The sequence below is a fragment of the Rattus norvegicus genome, chromosome 8 (genome assembly GCF_021556685.1).
Source record: "Rattus norvegicus strain SHRSP/BbbUtx chromosome 8, alternate assembly SHRSP_T2T, whole genome shotgun sequence".
Classification (NCBI taxonomy): domain Eukaryota; kingdom Metazoa; phylum Chordata; class Mammalia; order Rodentia; family Muridae; genus Rattus; species Rattus norvegicus.
Window position 1 is genome coordinate 117,384,418 of NC_141541.1, and position 17,010 is coordinate 117,401,427.

The window sequence follows — 17,010 nt, forward strand, 5'->3', positions numbered from 1 at the left end:
GCGCGCACGCACGTGCAAAAGTTGGAAGAGGGTGTTTGACTCGCAAATCTACACAGAACACACAGCTGAGCATCATCCAGCCTCACCTCAGCAGCCGCCAGAGGCGCAGACATACTGGCTCAGGACGGAGGGATATTCCCTCCCCTGCTGGGGATCCAAGCCAAGTCTATCCTTTCCTCCTCGATCCTAAGCAAAGCTGTTCACATTTTTCGAGGCCCATTTTCCTCAACTGTAAAGCCGAATGATGTCACCAAGCATCTTGTAGCAGCGAGTGACACGGTGTACATGAAAGTCGTGGCTGCGGAAGATACTCAATAAATGTCAGATGACTGAAGGATAAGATGCACCCGAATCACCCGGTCATGTGCACACCGGCGGTGACACATGAGGGTTGAGTCACACCTGGCTTCCCTGCCCTTCTACTCACCTTCCCTCCCTCCCCTCTGACCTGCTCACTGTGAAAAGAGTAGGCTTCACCTTGACATCCCTATTCCATTGCTGGGCTGGTGCTGAAACTGAGTTTCTGGGGAGTGTGACCCTATTTGCCTGTGGTTGAGGCAGGGGCTCCCAGTGGTGTAGACAACTCAAGAAGAAGAAAAGACCGGACCCTCAGAGGTATGGGCTGCTCTCACTGGGAAAAGGCACTACTGGGCTAATGGCCCCGAGTGCAGAGTGCAGCTGCTTGCCTGGATAGGGGGGCCTGGCAACCTCACAGAGCAAAGCAGCCCTGAGAGGGCGGGTCTAGGACGGTTGGAGAGGCGGGACTGGTTTTCCTCTGAGCTAAAGGGGGGGGGGCAGGGGCGGGGTTTCCTTACCCTTCCCGAGCCGAGAGGGGGGTGCGGGGTAGGGGGCGGCGGCCAGGCTAGTTCGGTTGCAGGATGGACAGATGGACTTTAGGAGGCACCTCTCTAACCGACCTTTGGCGGGAGAGCCACGGCCAGGGTAGGCATTGGGTAGCATGGGGAGGGTGGGGATAGGGAAAAGACCTGGGTGTAGTGAAGATAGTGTTGAAGGGAGCTTAAGGGTGTTGGGGGGGTGTCTCTCAGAGTACTCTGAGAGGGCATCAATCTGTCAGTGGCCTGAAGGGGAGGGAAAACTGGGGCCTTGCAAGGAAGAGGGGCCCGCACCAAGGTGGGATGTCTATAAATAGTGTCTTCCTTTAGCCAAGGAAGAGAGCTAGGCAGCTGATGCTGCCTGAGGCACTCGCCACTACTGGCTTGTAGGGTCTTGCTGGTCTTCGAGGGGTCTGGTTCATCACAGTGAGCCAGTTTGCGAAGTTGTTTTTGTTTTTCTTCTATAGATCCTTCTTAGTCTTTAAGCCTGTATTTCTAGGGCACCCACTGTGGGTTCTATGCTGGTCTTGAGTTTCTTTACACACCTACTATGTACTCTTTCTTTTTCATAAGCCTCTCTGAGCTGTTTTCTTTGCACCTTTGCTAGCTTGGAGTCCCTCGGAGCACTTACTGCTTGTCCTGTGCCAGGCTGGATGGGAAAAATACCCCAGATTGGGGTTCATGGGCTGCCACTCACATGGCTGCATACTCCCAAATTAGAACCTCACACTGTGAACCCTGGGCCCAGAGGGATGCTGGGGACAGTTCTTGGAACTGTCAGAGGAAGCTGGTATTCCTGGGAACTGCCTACACCCAGCAAAGCAGCATCTGGTCGGGGAAGGAAGAGGAAGAGAAGGAGCAGACCAGCAGGCCCTGGACTGTATTTTCATGTGCATATGCCTGGGTCCAAGACTAATTAATATCGGTGCTTCTGTGTGTGAACATGTTCATGCTTCTGTGTGTGAGCATATTCGTGTGCATTCATGTGGCGTGCTGAGGGCCCTGCATCTTTATGTTGTAAATGGTGACTTATTAGTACAGCCAGAACTAGGCAGAGGATACAGAGAGTTGGGAGAGTTTGACCCTCAAGAACTGAGGGTCGAGGACTTTGATAAAGTGTCTTCTATGAGGAGGTCCAGCGGTCAGTACATATGGTCCCCAGAGAGCCAGCCAGGGCCAGACCAGCTCATGGCAGAGAAGGTCTGAGCTAGCCATGTTCTTACCTGCATGCGCACTAGCATCCAGACACGGCCTGTGCATGGGACAGGGTAACGGGTACACTTTGAGTTGCCCTCAAGAAGGAAAAGCTACGAGGGCTTTCTGAACACGAGACAGTAAAGGAGGTATAGGAGGTGAAGCTCTAAAGGCTGGGAGATGAGCCTGTGGGCTGGCTCTGTTATCTCGACTCCTCCCTCTCTCCATCCTCTGTTTCTTGCCTGAGAAATGAGGCGGTGAGAAGGGAGATGAGAAGTAGGACCTCAGAACAGACGTATAGACCCTGGCATGAGGAAGGTTGCCTAGGCTCCTGACGTTGACCTATGTCATCCTAGCTGGATATATGGACTTGAGAGGGTGTGTCTGGGTCAGCCGGGGGTGAGCTCAGAGGAGTAGGAGGTATAGAGCTACATTTCCTGCAAGCAGACTCAGACTGGGTGTGGAGATGGCTCTGCCCTGGTTATCAGTTCTTGAGTAATATTGAGTTCTGGGGAAGAAGTTACATGAGGCTGGTGAGGTGCTGGGTACCCGTGTGTGTTCAAAGCAGGAGCTGTGTGAGGAGTGACAGTGAGGTTTCAGCGGCCAACTGTGGCTCCAAGATGACCTTGGCCATGGCCAGGACACAGTCAGGAGCAGAATGAGTGGCTGTGGAAAAGGAGGAGCTGCCGATGTTCCCTGTGGGTGTGCTCCGAGCCGCTCACTTCCCTCTGGGAATGGAGGGAGGATTCTGCAACAGGCATCGAGGTAGGAGGAAATGAATATCTGCCCGGAGCAGGGTAGTTCCCAAAATAAAGCTGCCACCAGGGAGGCCCCACATGGGTTTCTGAATTTTCTTTCCTGGTGCCGTGGTTAAGATGCCTTGGTCACAGCCCTTCTGTCTTTGCCAGACTCAGAAGAGTTGGTTTGAGACTTGGTGAACGGACCCAAAGCAGAGATGTGAGAGGAAGGGATGTTGGGCCAACTGTGAATGAGGTCAGCCTTGTTTCTCATGTCCCTAGCTTCTGGCTGGGCATATGTGAAGCAGGACACCTGCCAGGGGTTTGGTGGAGCACTTCACTAGAGGGTAAGTGAGATCGAGATTCAGGCCCCGTTGCTGGGGACCTGCACAGAAAATAGACAGTTCAGAGAGGCGGGGCTGGGCGGAAAGAAGAGGCCTGAGCTTTTTGGAGACTGGTGGTGGCCGAACTCAGAAGAGTGGCTTCCCCACACTGGCCCATGCTGGTCTACACTGGCCCTCATTGGCCTCTAAGGGGTCGTGTTCACTGGGGGTCACCTAGCTTCAGAACTCTTTCTTACTGTACCACTTTAGCCCTTAAGACTGAGCTACCTGGGCCTGGGCCTTTGCCCCAGTGTGCTTTCGAAGGCAGAGAGGGAGGTAATAAAATGAGAACACCTTCATGTTTTGTTTTGTTTAATTTTTTTTTAAGATTTTATTTATTATATATAAGTACACTGTAGCTGTCTTCAGACACACCAGAAGAGGGCACCGGATCTCATTACAGATGGTTGTGAGCCACCATGTGGTTGCTGGGAATTGAACTCAGGACCTCAGGAAGAGCAGTCGGTGCTCTTTTTTTTTTTTTGGTTCTTTTTTTCGGAGCTGGGGACCGAACCCAGGGCCTTGCACTTCCTAGGCAAGCGCTCTGCCACTGAGCTAAATCCCCAGCCCCACAGTCGGTGCTCTTAACCACTGAGCCATCTCTCCAGCCCCCCACCTTCATGTTTTTAAAAAGATTTCTGAGACTGACACATTTAATCTGTACCCTCCATCTCGTAAAATGCTGATGTCTGCATCTCATTTTCCTGATGGAGACAGAAGCTCATTAAAAAAAAATTCATTATTAAAATGTTAATTGGGGCTGGGGGTATAGCTTGCCTAGCAAGCACAAAGCCCTAGGTTCGATTCCCTGTATGAACGCTGTGGAAACAGTGGAACTTGGAAGGTGAAAGTAGGATGATCACAAGTTCAAGGTTGCTCAGCTATACACTGAGTTCCTGGGCAGCCTGGCTACGTGACACCCTGCCCTTCTTCTCCCCCAAAAGAAAGAAAAATCAAACAGCAACCAAATTATAATTGGTAAAAATATAAATCCTGGGAAGAAAAAAAATCCGAATACTGCTTAGTGAGTCCCCAAATAGCTTATTCATATATTTCAGAGATGTAGCCCAAGTTTCCCAGCAGCCATGCCAATACACGGTTGATTTTGAGATGTATTCTGTGTTTATGTCTCTAAGAGAAGGGAACTTTTTCTGCGTGGTTGAACAAGTTGTTCTTGTGGACCCGAGAAGTTTCGAGGGTAAAAGAAGCTGAGGAGGACCGGAGAAGGTCCAGGAGGGCGCAGAGGTGGTTGGCTGCCAGGACAGCAGGTCAGTCATTAGAGCCATTCAGAGAAAACTGCCGAGCTGGTCTAGACCAGCCGGCTCTAAGGATCACACAGGCCCCGCCCAGCCTCGTCGTACCCTTCTCACCAGGCGACTGTGAGGTCACATTTCTCAGGGAGTAGAGGCCACACAAACTTGGAAGCAAGGCTGTAGCGCCCTGGGCGGGACCATGAGTGGGGCCTATGCAAATAAGAGAAATCTGGTTGAGTGAGGTAAACTTCACATCCGGGGCGGGGCCTGCATAATCCGGGTGTCAAACGCAGTTGGTACTGAGCATGCGCTGTATCAGCACTGGCAATGACGGACAAGGCGTGCTTAGTCCAAAAGAGGAGATAAAAATTGGGCATGCGTACTCGTAGGCTAGTGCCTCTTTAGTTTGGGTGGAGCCTATTAGTACTGGGGCGGGCCTGCGAGAAGATTGACAAGAGTTGGAGCCGCTAGAGGGGGGGCGGGGCCGGAGGGGCGGGACCTCGGGTGGCCCGAGGTGGCCCGGTTGCTGGGTGAGAAGCAGCGTAGTCCGATTCATCCCAGCCTGGGGATGGCGTCCCCACGGGAACTGACCCAGAATCCCCTGAAGAAGATCTGGATGCCATACAGCAATGGGAGGCCCGCCCTGCACGCCAGCCAACGTGGTGGTAAGACGGGGTCCTCAAGGAGAGGAGAAGGGAGGTGCACCCGAATGGGTGGGTAGACGGCCTAGGCGAGGGTCTAGAGGGAAGAGCGGGAGACTGGTAGAGAAACAGGCACAGGTGAGGCTATTGTTGCTGGTGGGCGGAGTTGGGGACAGGTGAGCGGCTGGGAACAGGTGAGCTGGAGTGACCGGGGTGCTGTGACAGTGGTCAGCAGAAGTGTGGTGAAGTAGGAGTGGGGACAGATGTGAAGGGACATCTCAGTCTGTTGGAGACTGGGTCTGGCCACTATTACCTTAGGAAGGCACTGACCCAAGCTGTTTCCAGTGCCTGGGTACAGGAGAGGACTTCGTGGTCATGGCTCTTTTCTCTCTCCTGGCCACAGAGTGGGCTAGCCGGTAGTCTGGCTGGAAAATGAGTCGTGTAGCTCTAGACAAGGCAGTTGATCTCGCTGAGCTGAGGACTTCTGAAAGCCTGCCATGGACTGGTAGTCCTCAGGTACCCCTTGGTTTTAAAACCAAAGTTTTAGAGGAACTTCAGGGGAGTACAGTTGTCAGGACTGAGTCAGTGGGAACAGCACACCATACGGACCTACTCTGTGCCCCTGGACCTGGAAGCACCCACTTGAGTCAGGAGAGTCGAACATCATAAAACTATACTGAAATTTGTGAATTGCTAAGTGACTTACCTCTACTGGGATCCTGGGTGTTCTCATCCACTTCCTGGGTTTTTCTGTTTGTTCTTAAATGAGTCTGTAACTTTTTATTGACAGGGAAAAGAAAGAAATTGTTTTATAAGTAACTCAGATACTATAATGAGTTTGCAGCTTGGCAAAGACCTCAGGGAACATCCAGTACAACTGGTGGTACAGATATGGAAATTGGAGATCAGGCTGTTATGTGATGTACCAGGGTCTCCGTGCATTCCTGAAGGCTGCTGTGTATGATAAGGGAGGGGAGGGTCCTCTGGGCTTCGGTTGCCAAGGCTATCCCCAGGCCATGACTTTGACCATTACCATAATGAAGGGGGGGTGGGGAAGGTGTGTGTATATGATCACAACTTGGGTCCTGCCAGGATGCCCATGGTTCACAAGCAGCCTGTATTCCTGTGGGTGGTGGTTCTGACCGCAGTATGGGTACTGGTAGAGCCGTAGCTTTCCAGACACATTCTGAGTCCTCAGGGGCTGTGGATGCGATTGTCTGGCCAGCTTCCCAAAGGAAGCATTAAGGCAGAAACTCCTTGGCAGTCTTTGTTAGGACAATGGTCCAGACCAAGGGGTGGCTGCCCCTGTTACAGAAGGAAGGAGCAGGGTTCCTGGACTTTAGGGATAGTAACACCCAAGCCACATCCTGGACCAGCTGTGTGATCTTGAACAAGGAGCTAACCCTTAGACCTCAACCTAGGATGAGACCATTACCATTTTTGCCTCTAACAAATGGAAAAGTGGAAGCAAGCCAGGCATGGTGGCACAAACATTTGACCCCAGCACTCAGGATGCAGAGGCAGGAGGATCTCTTAGAGTTTGAGACAGCCTGCTCTACATAGTGAGTTCCAGGGCTGTCAGGGCTTTGTGGAATGAGTGACCCTGTCTCAAAACAAACAAAAAAAACAAAACAAACAAACAAAACACCAAAAAAACAAAAAACAGAAAGAGGAAAGAAAGAAAATTAGAATCGGATCTCAGGGTTAGGGACTGAGGTGTCAGCCTGTGTCAGCCCCTTCTATCTGCCCCCGAGGCAGGCCCTATACATGGTTCTCTAAGTTCTAAGTGTAGGATTGAAATGTGGCTCTTGTGCCATGTGGCTGTGGCACAGGTATTTAGTCCGAGGGAGGCAGAGGCAGGCAGATCTCTGAGTTCAAGGCCAGCCTGACTGTGAGTTCCGGGACAGCCAAGGCTACACTTTTCTGGGCAGGAGGTGACATGGCCAAAGATGAGGCTTGCAGATGTGTGCCCTAGCCAGGAGTCTCAGAGGTCACAGCACGCCCAGTCAGCCCCTCTGTCTGAACCCATGCAGCATTTTACCCTTTGCACAGTGACCTGGAGCCAGGTTGGAAGACTGCCAGGACAGTAAAGACCCTGGGGCAAGGAAGGATAACCTGACCACAGCACTTTCCGGGGAAGAAAGAAACTACCTACTTCTAGTTGGGGCTAGTGGTGGGTTTTCTCTGCTGTCTAGTTCTCAGCTCCTCGGGGTCTGGGGGCCAATTGACAAAGCCACATTCTCCAGCCTTGAACACCATAAGTAGTTGATAAAATTTGATACATATATAAAATCCAGAGCCACACCAATGTGCCTGGAAGCCATTAGTCCTCCTTACCATTAGAATCCCAGCTTAGACCTTTAGGAGGTCTAGGGAGATGGGACAAGGGATAAGGAACCCCAGTACCATGGCAGGTAGGACATTGGTTTTTTTGTTTGTTTGTTTTTATTTTTGAGAATGTAATAGACTGGGCTAGTGTTGACCTCATGGATGGTGGTCGTCTTGCCTCTGTCTGTCCGTCTTTTCTCTTTCTTTCTCTCTCTCTCTCTCTCTCTCTCTCTCTCTCTCTCTCTAAGTTTCCTATATTTATTTCCTTATTTTATGTGTTTGAGTATTTTGTTTTCATGTATGCCTGTGCACTATGTGTGTGTGTGTGTGTGTGTGTGTGTGTGTGTGTGTGATGTCTGTAAAGGACAGAAGAGAGCATCAGATCCTCTGGAACTGGAGTTATAGACCCTTGTGCTTCTCTGTGTGGGAATCAAACCCCAGTCCTCTGCAAGAGCAAGTGCTCTGTTGTTGAAAGAGAGCATTTCTCTGTTTAGCCCTGGCTGGCCTGGAACTCACTCCGTAGACCAGGCTGGCCTCAAACTCACAGAGATCCGTCTACCTCTGCCTCCAGAGTGCTGGGTTAAAAAGACACGTGCATCGACACCAGGTTAAGAACAAGTGGTTTTAACAACCGTGCTATCCCTACAGCTCCCAGTCTTGTTTTTCTGATGGCTTCTTTTAGTGACAAGATGGCCTCAGGTGTGACAGGACTTGTGTGGATGCACACCCTGAGGGTCAACTTCTGTCCCCTGACTGGGACTGTCATGCATTGTTGCTTAATTTTGAAGAGTTCTTTCTTTCTCAGTCTAGCCAAGATGGTGGAAGCAGGTTTAACCGAAGTCTGCCTGGAATCCACCCCAGGTACTGTGGCTGTGCCTTTGGTGGGTGCCTGGAAATAGTCGGTCAGGCATGCACTCTCCCTTGCCACAAATGTCTCAGGCCTCTGGGCTCTGGGGCTCTGGGGCCTTCAGTAAATATATGAAAAGGGAAGCAGAGAGGCTGAGTTGACAGATCTTCTGACTTCCTTCTCTCTGCGTGTGGTGTTATGTGTGTTCTAAGTCTTGGCTACCAGATGTTGGAGTTTATGTGGGCCCAGAGCTTGGGTCTGACAGAATACCCTACCTTTTCCCATGGCTCTCAAGGCCTGCAGTGTCTCCCCTGGTTCTGCCCTTGTGTAAAATTTCTTCCCTCACGTGACTATCTCCACATCTTGCTGTCGTAGGCAGGGCTGTCACAAATGTTCTTGAACTTTGGTTTGCTTGATTCTTTGCTGGAGAGCTTATCTTGAGGAGCAGAGGTGATCACCAATTTATTACCTTGTTTTGTGTCCAGATCCAATCCGCTGCCCCAACTGCCCACCTTGGGTGTCGATGGGAGAGGGGAACAGGGACACGCAATGTCACCAGACTGTGGGAGGAGGCCCAGGTCTGCTCTGGGAAAATAGATGTTGTGCTGTCTAGTTTTTATGTCAACTTGACACAAGCTATAGTCATCTGAGAGGAGGGAACCTCAATTGAGAAACCGCCTCTGGAAAATCAGGCTGCAGGCAAGCCTGTAGGGCATTTGGGTTTTAGTGATTGACGGGAGAGGTCCCAGTCCATGGTGGGTGGAGCCATCCCTGGACTGGTGGTCCTGGGTGCTATAAGAAAACCGGTTGAGCAACCCATGGGGAGCAAGCCAGCAAACAGTACCCCTCCACGGCCTCTGCATCAGCTCCTGCCTCCAGGTTCCTGCTGTGTTGGAGTGCCTGTCCTGACTCCCTTCAGTGATGAACAGTGATATGGAGGTGTCAGTCAGATGAATTCTTTCCTCCCAAGATGCTTTTTGTCAAGTGTTCCATTGCAGCGACAGAAACTCTTAAGGCAGGTGTGCAGCATAGGTACAGTGCCTCAGTCTTGAAATCCTGAGTACCGTTCCTGAGGGAGCAATGGTATGTATGCGTGCACACGTGCATTTGTGCGTGCATGGGTAAGGGGCAGGCAGATGGATTGCCCCTGATAAATGGCTGATAAACTAATCTCTTTAAATTGTTTCAGGGCCCCTGGTCAGCCAGAGCAGGAATTGTGCAAATAACAGACTCCAGAAGCCTGCTGGGCCTGAGGAGGCAGGGCCTTGCCTAACTCCATTTCCTCTAACCTTAGCCAATACCGAGGTTATTCTGCAAGTGTCTTCCCTCTTGCTTCAGCTCTCGTCTCCTTTCCACCACCCTGGGGTTCAGTGTTTTGGTCACGCGCAGGAACGATGCTGCCCACATCCCAAGACCTAAGTGTAGTTGGGGCTGAAGTACACTTGTGTCTGTAGTCCGTCCAAGATGCTGCCAGGGCAAAGGGTACAGCTTCTCAAGAGCGCTCCATCTTTTCCATGGGGAAAGTGCTAAATCATGCTGGTGCGGGCAAGACTCAGAGTCCCCAGAAGGTGCCAGAATCAAAATAGTAACGGAGGCTTGCCTGATCACTGACACCAGGTAGAGCTGTCCCTGAGGTCTGTGTTCCAGAGAGACGGCTAAGGGGTTCCTTATAGTCTGGCAAGGAGGCATCTGCATGGGGAGAGGAGAGGCAGGGACAGCTCACCATGTCTGCTTAGCAGTCTGTCCTGTATGAGTTTTTGTTTTGGTTTGGTTTTCTCGTTTTCTTTTTTTTTTTTTTTTTTTTTTTGAGACAGACAGAGTTTCTTCGTGTAATAGCTCTGGCTGTCCCAGAACTCACTCTGTAGACCAGGTTGGCCTCAAACTCTGAAAGATCTTCCTGCTTCTGTCTCCTGAGTGCTGTGATTACTGGAGTGTGTCACCCTACTTGGCCATACCCTCTGTCCCTGGTCCTATTGGTGATGAAAAAGAAGGTTCCTGTGACTAGGGTGGGGTCGCCTTTGGTCACCTTGGAAGCCGAGCTGGGTCACAAGCACTCCTGCTGCTTGAGCATCAGTCCTAGGAGACGCCCTGGACGGGTCTCTCCCTCCCTCCAGCCTTGGCAGCTTCTCTGCTTGACACCTGGACTTGGTTACATGGGAAATGAGATGAGCGAATGAGCAGACTGTCGAGAGGACTGTCATCGTCGGGCTCTGCCTCTGTCCCGTGCGATCCTCACTTTGATGTACTTCTTGTTTCCCCATTCACAGTTACTGAGCGTCGGGGCTGGGCCAGGGCCATGGCTCCGGCACTACAAGGGGTACCGTGGTTAAAGTCATTCCCTGGGAGAGATGCCAACAAGCTCTACCCCTCCTCCTCAGGTCCCAGCGGCACACAGAGGCACAGTTCCACAAGTTCAGTCTGAGAAGCCAGTGAGTTTTCTGGACCCCTTTACAGAGCATAGGTGAGGGGTCCTTCCATGGGTGTGGTTCTTACATACAACAGGCGGTAGAAAGCAGCTGAAGACTCAGACAAGGGTCTCCCAACCCTACTCACCCCTCCACAGGGGGATACAAACCACAAACCCAGCCAGGATGATGCCTTTGCCAAGGGCTCAGTTGGTGGCAGTCAGGAATAACCGCTACCCCAAGGGATCAGTCCAGAGATGGTAGTCATTAGTGAGGTGACCAAGTAGAGGGTTAAAATGCCCCAAGTTCATGTGGAAGTGCTCTTGGGAAAGGACTTGTTGAAGAGAGACCTTTAGGCCAGAGGTTTGAAGAGAGAGAGAGAGAGAGAGAGAAAACAAACCTTACCACCAGGAGTCCACAGTGGAGCTGGCACATTATTAAATGGAGGTGGCTGGAGATTAGGGTAGGGATTCCTGCATGAGAGGGGCAGGCTTTGGCTCCACCCTTTGGGCAGTGGACAGTGTCAGGCTGCTGGCCTGAGCCTCATACACTGGTGTGTGCTTTGTGAGGTTCCGGAGCCCATGCTGTCTTGGAAACAGAGCACATGTCAGCCTAAGACCGGCCCCGGGGGTTCTAAGAGAGCTGGCTGTGCCTGGAGGCCAGGGAAGTACAGCTGGTACCAATGCTGTGCCCTGAGGCTGACACCACGAGGACGAGAGGGAGACTCTGCGATCCAGCAGCCTGTGGCAGTGTGCCTGAACCAGTGCTCTCCTTGTCCCTGTGACAAAATACCTTAAGGAAGGAGATGTTTTTTCTGGCTCACTCAAGGCGACAGAGCATCATGGGAAGGAAGTTGTGTGGCAGAAGCTTGGGGTGGCTGGTGACATCGCAGCCACAGCGAGGAAGCAGAGAGATGGGTGGATGGTGTTGCCCATATTTCTTCGGGTTTCTTTGCTTTCAGTCCAGGACCCTTGATGGTGCTGCCTACATTTAAGACAGACCTTCCCACCTCAGTTAACCCAATAGAAACTCCCTCAGAGACAAACCCAGACATTTGTTTCCATGGTGACTGTGAATCCCACCAAGGTGACCATCCACATTAACCGTCCCAGTGCTGCTTGTCTTCCAGTCTGCATGACCAACTGCCCGACACTCATCGTCATGGTGGGCCTGCCAGCCAGGGGCAAGACCTACATTTCTAAGAAGCTGACCCGGTACCTCAACTGGATTGGCGTGCCTACTCGGGGTGAGGCTCCAAGGGCATCTTAGGGAACTATTGAGGGAGGGGAAGAGAGGCCCGGGCGGTGTTCAGGGTCCAGGGAAGAGTCCTGGCCAGGGGTTGTAGGGTTGCTGACCTGTGAAAGCTGAGTCTCTCCTTCCCCCTCAGAATTCAACGTGGGTCAGTATCGCCGGGACATGGTCAAGACATACAAATCTTTTGAGTTCTTCCTCCCAGACAATGAAGAGGGCCTGAAAATCAGGAAGTAAGTGAGGTGGGGGGCTGGTGGGGGGGGCACAGCTGATGGGGCCGGCTCGATGCTGTATGACAGGGACAGTGCCTTTTTTTTTGAGACAGATTCTCACTCTGTTGCCCCAGCTGCCCTGGAGCCACAGAGATCTGCCTGCTTCTGTCTCTAGAGTACTGGGATTGAAGTGTGTGCCTCCACGCCCAGCTCTAGGTCTGGCTCTTAACCTCTCAGCTTGTAGAAAGGTTGGCATGTAATAGGTTTAGGGAGACGTTGTGTATAGCCTCCTGATGGCCGTCTCTGCCCTGCCCCAGTGCTAAGGACCTTTGGTAAGGACATTCCATGGGAAGGAAGGATGGAGCTTCAGGGAGAGGAAAGGCTTACCCAGGACACGCCAGGGACCATCGCTTGTCTATGCCAGGCTACCCGAGAAGATGCATGTTATTTCTTCTCTACCCCAGGATAGGCACTCTCATGAGTACTGGAGAATGTTTGCCCTGTGCTCGACATGCTCTTGGCATGTGCAGCTAGGCCTTGATCTTAGTTTACCACAGTTTGGATGCTGTGGAGCAAGTAGTTGACGCTCATGAGACAGACATTTGTTTATGATCTCTGTTCCCCTCCCTATTCAGACTGGACTCTTTGAGGAGTGACGACATACATGCCCTTCTTGGATCACATACCTTTGATCCCATCACTTGGAAAACGGATGCAGACACATCTCTCTGAGTTCAGGGACAGCCTGGTCTGTGTAGTGAGTCCCAGGTAGCCAGAGCTCCTTAGTGAGAGCTGTCTCCAAATAATAATAGGAATAAGCGTTGTCCTATCTTCACGTCTGCCACTGTGCTAAGACACTAGGCAGAAACACCCCAGAGAAAGCTCAGGGGAGGAAGGCACGTTTGGCTCACTCTTCCAGATTTCAGCCCACTGAGACAGGTCAAGGCAGGACGCCGAAGCAGCTAGTCATACCCACAGCTCAGAACCGAGAGGTGATAAGTACATTCGTGCCCGCCTGCCTGCCCTGCTTGGTTTTCACTCTTAAATACGGTTCAGGGACCAGGTCACCATAGGGTGTCACCCACATGTTCAAGACCGGTTTTCTCACCTTTGTTAACCTAATTAAAAAAAAAAAAAATCAAGGGCTAGAGAGATGGTTCAGTGGTTAAGGACACTGCTCTACCACAGGACCCAGGTTCAATTCCCAGCACCCACGTGGCAGCTCATAACTCTCTGGAACTCCAGTCCCAGGGGACCTGACACCCTCACACAGGCATAAAATACAGACAAACCACCAGTGCACATAAAAATAAATGAATCTTTAAAAAAAAAAAAGTCGGGTTGGGGATTTAGCTCAGTGGTAGAGCACTTGCCTAGGAAGCGCAAGGCCCTGGGTTCGGTCCCCAGCTCCGAAAAAAAAAGAACCAAAAAAAAAAAAAAAAAAAAGTCCCTCATAGACACGCTCACGGGCCCACCTGATGCAGACAGTCTGTCATGGAGAGTTTTTCCAGGTGATTCTAAGACTATCAACCTGACAGTTACTAACCACCACAAGCCTCTTGTCAGCTACAGTGGCAGACTTGCGCACCCCCCCACCCCCGCACCCCACCCCCCAACCCCCGCCATCATGGTAGGTCAGTAGTAGTGACTTCCTCAAATCAAGCCCAGCCTCACATTTACTGACCTGGAACTGCCACCAGGGGCCCTAGGCTACCTATTCTCTCTATGGCCACCAGGGTGCAGGAGCTTCCCGCTGGGCACTTGAACCTGCTTCCTTTGTTCTTGCGTCATAGGGGTGAGGCCAGGTAAATCATCCAGAAGGGGAAACTGACATTTAGGTAAGACTAGAGGCTAGGAGATGTATTGATATTTGGACCTACTGTGGCTCACAGGGCCCAGGAGTCTCATACACTTCTGTATAGGTTACTTCACATTTGAAGTAGCTGAGTACTTTTGAACCTAAGTCTATCTACTGCATAGATACTGTCCATCCCTGTTGAGTTTGACGGTCCATGCCTACAGTCCCAGCACTTGGAAGGTGAAGGCAGGAAGGTCAGGTTCAAGGTTAGCAGTTCATTACATAGTTCAAGACCAGCTTGGGCAGCATGAGACCATGTCTGAAAAGACCAAAAACCAATCAATCAATCAAACAAAACAATAGAAACAACAAAACCTTCCCGTCATCCGTCACTCAGATATCTTATGGTTAGTGAAGCAAAGAACGTGTCAGGTGCAAAGTCCAAAGCATGGCCGAGGTGTGGGCCCGTTTGCCAGATGGTGCCTTCCCATACGTGGAGTCTGCGCTTAGACAGGGACAGCACTGTGAATGTAGTGTTTGTGGTGTTGGTGTCCCCATCTGCCAGCAGTTTCCCTGGGGTTCCTGAAGGGCAGCGTAAGGGGAATAATTCAAACAGAGAAACGCAGACCGAGGAGGGAGGAAGCAGCCCAAGGTCACCTGCTGGAACAGAGGAGCGTGTGGTAGAGGGCGGGACTGGCATTCCTGTTGTCTTTTGTTCTACACCTAAGGCTTGAGTCTAGCCACTGGGCCACAGGGCCAACTTCCAGGGACCATCCCAATTTTTCCTCTAAGGAACTAGAAAAATAAAAGGACCAGAAATAGTTTTTATTTTGTTCTGGTTTTTGTTGTTGTTGTTGTTTGCAGTACTAAGCATTGAACCCAGGCCTTGTTGATGATAGAATGGCCTCACCCCCAACCCAGGCAGAAGGAATTTTTGTTCTGTTTTGAGGTAGATGCCGAGATGGAGCTCAGGCTGGCCTTGAACTTGCTACATAGCCAGGAATGACTTTGAACTTCTGATTCTCTTGTCTCCACCTTGCAAGTGCTGGGATTACAGGCATTTGCCACTGTGTGATGGGACCAGAAGTCTTAAAAATGGGACGCGTGAGCAGAAAGGGCTACTTTCCTAGCCACACACCCACTGCTGAGGTCTCAAAGGCTATCGAGCATTCAGATAGAGGGAACCACACAAGAGGAAGGTGTAGGCAAGCACGTGCAGGTTCACATGAGCGTCTGTAGGGCACAGGCACACACATCCCACCAGCCACGTTCATAGTGCGTTTTCTTACCACACACGAGCTCTCTGTGTATACCATGGGTACCACATAGCCTCATGTGCATACTTTATATGCACATATCTACGTACACATAAGCCTACATACCGTATGTGCACATGGGTGTGTTCACATGCACACACAACCATACATACGTATGTAATTATACTGTCTGTGAGAGTGTACATGCACACATGGGAATTTTCTCTTGGACTCATTCTTTTTTTTTATAGTATGGAATAGAGTTTATTTAGGGCATGGGAAGGGGAGTCGAGGAGGGAGAAGAGACAGGGGTGTGTGGGGCGAGGAGAGGCTGGCTATGAACATGTGGAGAGAGAGGGAAAAGGGGAATGGGGAGAGAAGGGGCAGAGAGGGTACAAAAGGGTAAGAGATTAAGAGAGTGAGCGCTTGGGCTCATTCTTGAGTGTGTGTTACTGAGTTACACACGTGCTCAGTCTTTGTTTACATCTGCATACCAAGCACACTTAGATCCTAAGAATACCTTCAGGTCTTTCAGTTTGCCGGGACGCATGGCTAAGGTTCAGTACAGCAAGCTGATAGGAAGAAAGGCAAGGTGTGAAGTCGACAGGAACCAGCATGTGAGCCATCTCCTTGGGAGTCCCACAGGATGCCCTCAGTTCACACACACCGACAGACTGGCAAGCGTGAGCACAGTACATTCATACAGGCCTGCCCAGACTCAGACATGCAAGCACAAGTGTGTCTGCACACTCATCCGTGAGTGTACACACAGGCCCCCAAGGTGTTCTCCTGGTGTTTCCTTTGGGGCCCTGGGGTTCCTCCTCCACAGTAGATCATAATCAGAACAACTCACAAAGCTTAACGCAGAGCGTGCTGATCTGCAGCAGGGAGTAAAATGAACCAAAATGGGCCAAAGAAAACACTTTTTAAAAACCTTTTTTTACCTTTTATTATATATAAATATGCGTGTTGTGACCTTGTGTATGTCTGTGCACTACATGTGTGCCTGGTGTCCTCTGATGTCAGAAGAGGGTGCTGGATTCCCTGAACCGGAGTTAATGATGGTTGCAAACTGCTCTGTGGATGCTGGAATTGAACCTGGGGCGTCTGAAAGAGCAGCAAGTGCTCTTAACCACTGAACCATCACTCTAGCCCCTTAAACACCTTTTTTAGAGATTAAATTTTTCTTTCATTTTATTACTTTTGTATGTGTCCGAGTGTTTCTTCGGCATGTGTATCTGCATGCCATGCCCTCAGAAACCAGAAGAGGGCGCCATAGTCCACAGAATTGGATGTGGGTGCTGGGATTTGAACTTGTTCCCTGGAACAGTAGCCAGTGTTCTGAACCCCTGAGCCATTTCTCTATCCCCCTAAAGATTTGCTTTAATGTCTGTCCACTCATCTGTCTGTTAGTTTATCTATTTTTTTTTGAGGCAGGAATTCTCTGTGTAACAGCTATGGCTGTACTTTGTAGACTAACTCGCAGAAATCCACCTGCCTCTTCTTCCCAAGTGCTGGGATTAAAGGCATGTGCCACCACCCCCTGGCTTTCTTTTAATTTTTAAATCTCTCTGTCTTTCTGTCTCTTTGTCTCTCTCTCTCTCTCTCTCTCTCTCTCTCTCTCTTTCTCTCTCTCTCTCTCTGTGTGTGTGTGTGTGTGTGTGTGTGTGTGTGTGTGTGTGTGTGTGTGTATACACATGCCACATACATACAAGTATACAGGAACCAGAAGAGACATGGTATCCTCCGGTGTTAGAGTTTCTTACCCATTGTCTGATGGCTGCTAGGAACTGAACTTATGTCCTTTAAAAGCACTGAAGTTGCCATTCACCACTGAGCCCTCTCTGCAACTCCCAGAGGAAAGCTCTTTGC

At 50.8% G+C, this 17,010-nt stretch overlaps 1 protein-coding gene across 10 annotated transcripts in view; it reads left to right on the forward strand.

The window, feature by feature from the left end:
• The first annotated feature begins 454 nt into the window (after nucleotides 1-454).
• Pfkfb4 (6-phosphofructo-2-kinase/fructose-2,6-biphosphatase 4) overlaps nucleotides 455-17,010 on the forward strand; it is a 43,498-nt gene continuing 26,942 nt past the window's right edge. For 2 of the 10 annotated variants that reach the window (XR_015626928.1, XR_015626927.1), the window contains exons 1-3: nucleotides 4,912-5,065; nucleotides 11,751-11,867; nucleotides 12,009-12,105. Coding sequence is in view for 6 of the 10 variants with exons in the window: in NM_019333.2 (NP_062206.1) it covers nucleotides 4,969-5,065; nucleotides 11,751-11,867; nucleotides 12,009-12,105 (311 nt within the window). In the remaining 4 variants the exon portion in view is untranslated. 10 annotated transcript variants of the gene reach the window in all.